This window comes from Myotis brandtii, unplaced genomic scaffold, assembly GCF_000412655.1.
Source record: "Myotis brandtii unplaced genomic scaffold, ASM41265v1 scaffold379, whole genome shotgun sequence".
Lineage (NCBI taxonomy): Eukaryota > Metazoa > Chordata > Mammalia > Chiroptera > Vespertilionidae > Myotis > Myotis brandtii.
The window spans coordinates 295,608-305,602 of record NW_005364551.1 but is presented as its reverse complement, the minus strand read 5'-3'; the positions used below and the strand labels follow the sequence as shown (position 1 = coordinate 305,602).

Sequence of the window (9,995 nt, the reverse complement as noted above, 5' to 3'; positions counted from 1 at the left end):
TCGAGGCTTGGCTTCCCTGCTGCGGCCGGACCAAAGGCCTGGGTCCTGGGTGCTGGAGGAAAACTGGTGCCAGCAGCCAGGGGAAGGCCTATTGCGCGAATCTTCGTGCAACGGGCTTCTAGTATATTTATATTCCTCATGAACAGGATTATAAAATCCACATGGATATTTATGTCCTTATAAAAGGAACCCCAGAGAGCTCCATCACACATTCCACCACATGGGGTGAGAAGGCTGCCTATGAACTAGGAAACGGGTCTTCACCAGACACTGATCTGCCTGCACCTTGATCTTGGACTTCCCACCCTTCCAGAACTATGAGAAATAAATATCTGCCCTAGCTGGTTTGGCTCAGTGGCTAGATCATCAGCCTGCTGACTGAAGGGTTCCAGGTTTGATTCTGGTCAAGGGCATGTGCCCGGGTTGCAGGCTCGATCCCCATTGGGGCAGGAGGCAGCTGATCAATGATTCTCTCTCATCATTGATGTTTCTCTCTCTTTCTCCCTCTCCCTTCCTCTCTGAATTCAATAAAAATATACTAAAAAAGAAAAAAGAAATATCTATTAATATAAGCTGACCTAGTATATGGCATTTTGTTATAGAGCCTGAGCTGATGAAGATACTTACCATGACTGATGAAATAATAAGGAAAGTGGGGCTTGAGAAGCTAAAGTGATTTAAAAATATATATATATATATTTATTGATTTCTGAGAGAGAGATAGAAACATCAATGATGAAAATCATTGATCGATCAATGGGGGCAATGGGGGCAATGGGGGCAATGGGGATCAAGCCCGCAACCCAGGCACATGCCCTTGACTGGAATCAAACCTGGGACCCTTTAGTCTGCAGGCCGATGCTCTAGCCACTGAGCCAAACCAGCTAGGGCTGAAGTGATTTGCTCTGGATGACATAGTTGGTGAGCCAGGATGTGCACCTGGCTGATTCTAACTCTAGCATTTAGCCCCTCTGATCGAGTGAAAGTTAGCAAAGGTAGAGAATGTGCTCACATGTGGAGTTGAGAGGCCCAGGCAGGTAAAGCTGCCTGGCCCAAAGCAGTCATGGCAAGCCGAGCAGCCAAATTAGCTAATTCCTACAGCTCTGACTCCCCAGGGTGAGGCAGTGGGGCCCACACTCACTTTGGAATGCCTGTTGGGGGAATCTTTGCCTGCTGCATCCTGCCTGGAGGCGTGCTTGCTCCCACTGGTTCCAGCCAGGGCTGAGAGCCGGGCCTGGGCGGGCACATGCCACAAAGGCTCTGCAGGAAGACAGGAGACACATCAGTGGTTAGCGGTGACTCAGGTCTGTCCCGAGTCCATCCAAAGAATCTGGCCCTAAATATGGTTTGTGATGGAGCCACCTCTCTGCCGGCTTGTCTGCTCAGCGCACACAGGGCCATGACCCCATCAATGTATGTCTTGTGGGTATAACAACACTCAGTAATGGAACAGTTACAGAGCTTTTACTCTGTGCTAGGCCCCACTCTAGTGCTTTGCATGGGTGAACTCATCGAAGCCTTACAACAATCCTCCATCTTTATTCCCAAAGGAGATTGAGCACATTTTCATCCTTACTAACCATTTGTATTTATTTCATAAGTTACCTGCTTGCACACTTTACCCAGTTTTCCATGGAATTGACTATTTTTTATCTTATTGGTGTACAGGATTCTTTACATATGCAAGGTAGCAATCTTTTGTTGGTTAAATGAACATAATTTCTTTTTGTTTAATGAAAATGGGATAATAATAAACACTGTCCTACAAGTTGATTTTCACTTTACAATATACTTACATTTTGAACAAGTGTAGGATTGTCTGGGACAGAATTATACAAGTGGAATTGCTGGTTCAAATGTGAAACAGATTTAAAATCGTGATGGCTGGTATGGGCATAAATTAGTCTAAATTCCTAAAACCAGTGAGCCTGAATTGAGCATCTGACCTTAAAAACAACAACAACAACAACAACAACAACAAAAACGCCACAAAAATAAAACCACCAAGGGAGGACTAGTTAGTATCTATTAATCTTTTAAATGCTCTGGGGAAGGTGGGCTGCCGGAGGGTCACTGCAGAGAGCAGCCTGTCCGGCACAGGCGAGGTGTCACTGTCTGTGTGGCTTTCACTTGGGAACCATGGACATAAGAGAACAGGGAGGGTGGCCACCTGCTCTGCCTCTGGAGATGATTATCCTCTTTGGAGCATCCCACACCCCCAGAAGGTGCTGGTCTCCTGGGAGGCGGCCAACCCATGCCAGGAAACCACATTTCTACAGAGAGCCAAGCCTGTGGCTGTCACATCCAGCCTTAACTACCATTTATGACACACGTATTTCTGCCTCTGGCCTAGACTCTCCCCTGACTTCAGACTGGTATATATGGCTGGGCACCTCCCACTGAACATGGCCAATGCCAGCTCCTTATCTTCTTCCAAACCTGAATCTCTCAGTCTCTCCTGCTCAATCAATGGCTGCTCTATCCTTTCAGCTCCTCAGGCCAAAAACCTGGTATCACCCTTGATTCCTTTCTCTCTCACCCACATTGAGGCATCAGGAAATTCTATCAACTCTACCTTCAAAATGAGAAAAAGAAATTAAAACCCCACAAAAACACCAAAAAACTCTACCTTCAAGTGACCATATCCAGAACCCACCCATCTTTCCCCCTCCACTGTTCCCACTCTGTAGCAAGAGAGATCCTGTGATCACCTGAAGCAGATCCCATCCCATCTGTGCATCATACCTTCTGTCCCTGTCACCTTCCATCAGGTCTCTATATGGGTCTTCTACTGTTCCTCCAACACCAGAGTCATGCTAGCTCAGGGTCGTTGACTAGCTCTTCCCTCCTCTAGAATGTTATCCTAGCTGGCTCCTTTGCCTGATTTGCTCAGAGATTCTCCCAAATGCCACCAATCTCTCTCAGCACTGTTAGTTCCCACTTGATACTCAGCATCATTGCCCATCTTTCCCAGCAGACTGTCAGGGTATGTGCCTGTTTGGCTCACACCACATCCCTGGTACTCAGCCTGGTGTACTGTTAGTGAAGGGCTAGGTTCCTTCCCTTCCCTGGCTGCCTTAGTGTCCCTGGTTCTGCCCTTGGCTGGCCCTGAGCCTGGGCCCTTCACTGATCCTCTGAACTGGCCCCTAGTGACCTGACTCTCATGCCTCACCTTTCACATGCTGAAACCATGGCCATGCATGGACTCGGGGTAGCTGGTGATCCTTGGGACACCTTCTCAACCTGGGTGCTCTGAGGCTTGAGAAACGACCACACTCTGTGGGTGAGGAATTGTGGGTTAAGAAGGGGTTCTAGAACCCGACAGGCCTTGGTTCAAATCTTAATGCTGCCACTTATGAGCAGGAACCTTGGCCAAGTGACCACCTTTCTGTGCCTCATCTTCCTCATTTCTAATGGGGTAGTAAAAAGTGCCCATTCTAGCCCTAGCTGGTTTGGCTCAGTGGATAGAGCATCAGCCTGTGGACTGAAGGGTCCTGGGTTCGATTCTGGTTAAGGGCACATGCCTGGGCTGTGGGCTCAAACCCCAGTAAGGGGGGGGGGTGCAGGAGGCAGCTGGTTACTGATTCTCTCTCATCATTGATGTTTCTATCCCTCTCCCTCTCCATTCCTCTTTGAAATCAATAAAAATATTTTAAGAAAAGTGCCCATTCTATTGTGTTCCTGAGGTGATTAAATAGGAGGAAATGTGGAGTATCCAGTACTGTGTCCGGCATACAACAAGCACACAAAACCCTGTTGCTGTTACTAAGATTATTATCATCTGATCAGGGCTGGGCACGTCCTCATGTCTGTCATGGTGCCTGACTCCTCCCAGCCTGAACCACCTTTTTTTCTGGATTTTGAATACATTCCAGACTTCATGATACTTGCCCTGATTTTGGGGGGAAGGGCTAGAGGAGCGGGATAAGGTGTCAGTCGATTTATAACAAGGTCCCAAGTAAGAGACAGGGGACCCGAGCTCTAGGAGACAGAAGAAACAAGAAGGATAATGGTGAGTTTCTGTGACACTTTTGGGGCCCATGGTGAATGCTGGAAAAATTTCCTCCTCATTTACACTTTAGTATAATGAGATCACCAAGCAACACTTTTCTCTTCTTCTGAACTGGGTGGGGTGAAAAAAAAAAGATGCAAATCTGTTTGTCTTGGAGCCAAGATCACAGACTTGCAGGCAGGGACAGGCAAGACCAAGGGTGTTTACAGGCCCTGGAGGGCAACCTACTTGCCTGAAGTCCATCTGTTTTCCTGGTTTAAGGACACCATGGGGCTGGGATGCCAAGGACTTCCCTAGGCCACCAGTCCTGGGCTATGCAACCTCTTCCCTACCCTACAAAGCCTGGGGAAGCTGGTAGCGTGCTGACATGGTCATCCTGAGCTGCCTGGAAATTCTGGAAGATCCCCTAAGCAGACATCTCCACCTCTTCCCCTCTAATGTCTGATAATTTCACTGGTTTTCTTTCTTTAGAATCTACCCATTCATCTAGTGGTTCTCAGACTTCAAAGGGGCAATAGTTTGTTATGCAAAATTATGTTCAAAATATTCATCTTAGTGTATGCACCTATGATAATCATTACAGATCTATAATAATAAAAGCATAATATGCTAATTAAACCAGACATCCTTCCAGACGTCCTTCCAGTTGACCTTCCGGACAAAGCCAGTGCTGTGAGGGAAGCCCGGGTCCCAGATGCCAGAGGGAAGCTGGTGCCGGCATCCAGGGGAAGAAAGGCCTACTCTCTCAGGTTCGATTCCGGTCAAGGGCATGTACCCTGGTTGCAGGTACATCACCAGGGGGGGGGGTGCAGGAGGCAGCTGGTTACTGATTCTCTCTCATCATTGATGTTTCTATCCCTCTCCCTCTCCATTCCTCTTTGAAATCAATAAAAATATTTTAAGAAAAGTGCCCATTCTATTGTGTTCCTGAGGTGATTAAATAGGAGGAAATGTGGAGTATCCAGTACTGTGTCCGGCATACAACAAGCACACAAAACCCTGTTGCTGTTACTAAGATTATTATCATCTGATCAGGGCTGGGCACGTCCTCATGTCTGTCATGGTGCCTGACTCCTCCCAGCCTGAACCACCTTTTTTTCTGGATTTTGAATACATTCCAGACTTCATGATACTTGCCCTGATTTTGGGGGGAAGGGCTAGAGGAGCGGGATAAGGTGTCAGTCGATTTATAACAAGGTCCCAAGTAAGAGACAGGGGACCCGAGCTCTAGGAGACAGAAGAAACAAGAAGGATAATGGTGAGTTTCTGTGACACTTTTGGGGCCCATGGTGAATGCTGGAAAAATTTCCTCCTCATTTACACTTTAGTATAATGAGATCACCAAGCAACACTTTTCTCTTCTTCTGAACTGGGTGGGGTGAAAAAAAAAAGATGCAAATCTGTTTGTCTTGGAGCCAAGATCACAGACTTGCAGGCAGGGACAGGCAAGACCAAGGGTGTTTACAGGCCCTGGAGGGCAACCTACTTGCCTGAAGTCCATCTGTTTTCCTGGTTTAAGGACACCATGGGGCTGGGATGCCAAGGACTTCCCTAGGCCACCAGTCCTGGGCTATGCAACCTCTTCCCTACCCTACAAAGCCTGGGGAAGCTGGTAGCGTGCTGACATGGTCATCCTGAGCTGCCTGGAAATTCTGGAAGATCCCCTAAGCAGACATCTCCACCTCTTCCCCTCTAATGTCTGATAATTTCACTGGTTTTCTTTCTTTAGAATCTACCCATTCATCTAGTGGTTCTCAGACTTCAAAGGGGCAATAGTTTGTTATGCAAAATTATGTTCAAAATATTCATCTTAGTGTATGCACCTATGATAATCATTACAGATCTATAATAATAAAAGCATAATATGCTAATTAAACCAGACATCCTTCCAGACGTCCTTCCAGTTGACCTTCCGGACAAAGCCAGTGCTGTGAGGGAAGCCCGGGTCCCAGATGCCAGAGGGAAGCTGGTGCCGGCATCCAGGGGAAGAAAGGCCTACTCTTGCATGAATTTCGTGCATTGGGCCTCTAGTAGGAGAATAAACAGATGAGAAGATGCTTAGTCTCCTCAGGCACCAAAAAAGTGCAAATTAAAACCACAATGTCCTGCAACTACTACATGGCTGAAATAAAAAGGTTGGTGAGGACACGGAGCAACTACAACTCTCAGATGTCATAGGTGGGGGTGTGAAATGGTTTGTCACTTTGGGAAAAGGTTTGGCAGTCTCTTATTAAGTTAAACATATGACCCAGCGATTCCACTCCCAGGTATATACCCTACAAATGTGTGAGCCTGTGCTCATCAAAAGACAGACACAGTGCTCATCTTCAGCAGCACCAGTCTAAGCAGTGCCAAACTGGAAACCACTCAAATGTCCATCAGCATTAGAATGGAGTAGTCAGTGGTGGGTCATTCAGATAATGGAATGAGAACTACTCAGAATCTGTGTTGCTACATACAATCACATGGCCACCTTTCACCAACATAATATTGAGTAACAGAAGCCAGACTCATGCATTCAGCGTGAGTCTACATTCTGTAACATGACATTCAAAACCAGGTAAGACGAAGTTAGGCTGTGAGAAGCAGGACGGGGTGGCCTGCGTGGGGTGTTGACTGGGAGGGGCCCGGGCCATGTTCTTGCCCTGGGTGTGGAACACGGCATGCTAGCTTTGTGATGTCATCACACTGGACATTCATGATTTGGGCTCTTTTCTCGGTATGTGCTGTACCTGTGTAATAGTCAATAATATAAAACAGGAGGGTCTGTGCAATGAAAAGCCTCAGAACCCAGTGGGTTCTGCTTCCCAAGAGCAACACTTTCAGTCCTTTCAACTCTTTCCTCTGGCAGTTGCCACCTTCATGTCACACATCTGTACTTGAATCTTGACAGACAATGTTGGCAGACACCCTCCTGATGCCCTGTCTGGGTGGAGAAGGATTGCTCCGTGGTTCCCAGTGCTCTGCAGGAGACCCCTCTAATCTATGTGTGGCCCTTAAAGCTTTCCTGTATGTTTTAGCCATCTGCCAGAAGGAGGGCGTTGCCCGTCAAGCTGTGAGTAGAGGTCCTGTAGGGTGATGTGGGAGGGAACAGCTGGCCCAGGGAAGCCTTCCCTACCTGGCTTCTGGCGCTCCATCGTGCTCTCCTGGCTGGTCAGTCCACCTGAGGAGGAGTCCCCGCTGGATGTCCCGTCGTGGCCAAAGTGGGGATCGAAAGACAGCAGTGGGTGTGGGGCAGCCACGTACCTGCAGGGGAGTGAGAGGAGGCAAGTGCAGGGTGAAGGGCTGGTGTGTCAAAACCACCTGAGAGTGAGTCTCCAGTGGGTTTTAAGCACAGGAGAGCCCAAGTGGAGGGAGGCTAGATGAGGCTAAATGTGTTGTAGCCTGAGGGAGGAGGCCAAGGAGCTGCTGGTGGCAGGGAGTGCTGGGCAAGGAGGGGTCCTCCAGGGAGGAGGAGGAGCAGAAGCCACTTAGGTCGATGGCCCTACCCACAGGCTCTTCAGGGGTCCTGTGTTTTGGCTGTAAAATGGGGTGAGCTGTTGTCAGCAGCTCCTCACCCCAGGCCTGTCTTGGGCTTCCTCTCTCTGGTGGGGAAGAGCAGTATATGTGTACACATAGGAGCCCTGGAGCCAGTAGGTTGGGGTTTAAACCTCACCACTGCCTCTTGCCCAGCCAGGCAGTCAATTTTTCAGCTTGGAGCCTCAGTTTGCCTAGTTGTTAAGAGGTGCTCACAACAGCCTCTTTCTTGTGGGACTGAATGACTTAGCCTGAGGCTGACATATGACCCAGGTTGAGCCGGGACAACTGGCCTTCAGACTCTGGAGGAAGGCACTGTGGGAGAAGCTGTGGACTCAGGTCTCAGAACTAGGCGATCTTGGCTCAAACCCTAGTTCCATCCCTTACGAGCAGCATAAATCATAGGTTTCCGTTTTTCAAGCTTCAGCTTTCCCATTGGAAAAAAGGGATAACATTTTCTACCACACAGGGTGTGGAACAAGTGAAATAGTTATCTCCGAGTCAGAGATTCTCCTGGAGGCTGGCTCTGCACACCCACAGGCCATGGCTGAGATTTAAGAGACGTGACAGAAGTCTCACCCTGGGCCTCAATCCCAGTGGCATTCTCTATGCCCTGGAGTGAATCCGATGAGCACCTCCTAATGTCCATTCCACCATATATCAGAGCCCATCATGAAGGAAACCTGCCTTGCCTGGGGTTGGTTCAGGGACAGGCAAATGACACAATTTTGGCCACTGAGATAGGAGAGCGTGTGAGTTATTAAGACTCCCACAAAATACTCTGGCTTTCCACCTGGGAAGCAGGTAGCAGGATGACACTTTCTGGCCCCTTTAGATTGACCGGGTGGGCTGTGTGACTAGATCTCGCCAATGAGTTGTGAGGGGAATGACTGGGAGGTGGTGGTGCCTGTGTCCTGAGAGGTGTCCTGTCAACTGACAGTGGAGCTGCAGTGTGGGTGTGAAACAAACCTTTACTGATATAAGTCACTGAGAGTTTCAGATGCCTGTTACTCAGCATAACCTGACTGAAATGGCGAAAGTCCGCTGGGGCATGGGGGAGAGCTTCTGGGAAAAGTGTCTTGCTATTAAGAGAGATGATGAGGAAAGATGGCCTCTCTTCTTAATCCAGGCATTGCTGGGTCCAGATATAACACCATGAGTCTGTGCTGCCCTCTCATGACAGCCTGAAGATGGATGAGGCCAATGCTGAGGTTGGAAAGGAGGAGGCGGAGGAACGAGGCTCTCGATAATGCTGTCACAATACCTGATTAAGCCTCCCTGAAGCCTGTTCTGCCTCTGAGCCTCCTTTTCTGTGAGATAATAAATTCCTACAATGTTTGCACCAGCCAAATTTCAGTCACTTGCACCCCATGGACACAGGCCCTGTACTCTGGGGGTTACTGAGCCTCTATTTATCAGGTGGATGCTGACATTCCCCATTCGGCCACTTGTGTCTATATGCAAGTAGGGTGATAAACTGGGACCCCCAACATCCCAAACAGAAGTTAGCTTCTCCAAGGTCGTCTTGCCAGCCACAAAGCCAGGGTTGCCTCTGCAAAGACAACTCCAAACCCCTAGGCTTCAACGCCACCAGGGCAGCAGACGGGTGCTTCAGTGGTGCACTGGATTTTCTGAAAACTCAACCCTACTTGCCTCCCCAGAGTGTACATATTATCCTTGCCCTCCCAGACCTTGACTTCTAATGCCTCCAGGATAAGGAGAGCCCAAACAATAAAATGCATAAGCAATCTTCACCTTATGGGTGACCTGGTAAAATGTGGCTCCACCACAGCTGGAAATTGAAGTATGGACATGTTTATTCTATTTTTTCAAAATGTCTGTATCATATCCTGAGCACTAAAGGAAAACATCAGCAGTGGCTGGGGTTGGCAGAGGAAAGTGGAAGGTATGAGTGGTAGACATGCAGGCGGCTCCCCCAATATCTATGCTTTGCTTCTGCCCTGCTAACAGAATCCCAACTATATTTGGGGCAGCATCAGCTAACAAACAGACTACATTTCCCAGACTCTCTTGCAGTTCTGGCCAATGAGTTAAAAGTGCTGCATGTGACATTCAGGAAATCTCTGGAGGTGTGTTGTGGGTGCCACTGCCTCATCATCTCCTAAAGCTGAAGCTCTAGCAGCCACTTTAAGACCAACAGGCAACAGGCCAAGGATGGCAGAGCATCGGTGAGGAGGAGCCTGGGTCTCTGACAATGTGAGAGAAAGAAAGAAACTATTTCATCTGAATATCTGCTTTCTATATTATGCAGCTAAACCTAATCCTAACTTTAGTGGGACATACAGTCAGACCTCTGTTCTCAAACATGTCCCATCTCAAACACTTTGGTTCTCGACCAAGTTGTTTACTGAAAACATGTCTCCATTTTCTAACACAACTTCAGTTCTCAACCTGATAACCCTTCATGCTGATACATCAGCATGACAAAAAGCACCTCTCAGGCTAC

The 9,995-nt window shown here is 48.2% G+C and overlaps 1 protein-coding gene across 1 annotated transcript in view; it reads right to left on the bottom strand.

Moving 5' to 3' along the window:
• SIPA1L3 (signal-induced proliferation-associated 1 like 3) overlaps positions 1-9,995 on the bottom strand; it is a 305,840-nt gene that overhangs the window by 54,035 nt on the left and 241,810 nt on the right. The window contains exons 16-17 of the mRNA XM_014544696.1: positions 7,131-7,258; positions 1,142-1,260 (exon numbers count right to left, since the gene is read on the bottom strand). Coding sequence (XP_014400182.1) covers positions 1,142-1,260; positions 7,131-7,258 — 247 coding nt within the window. The remainder of the gene's footprint in view (positions 1-1,141; positions 1,261-7,130; positions 7,259-9,995) is intronic.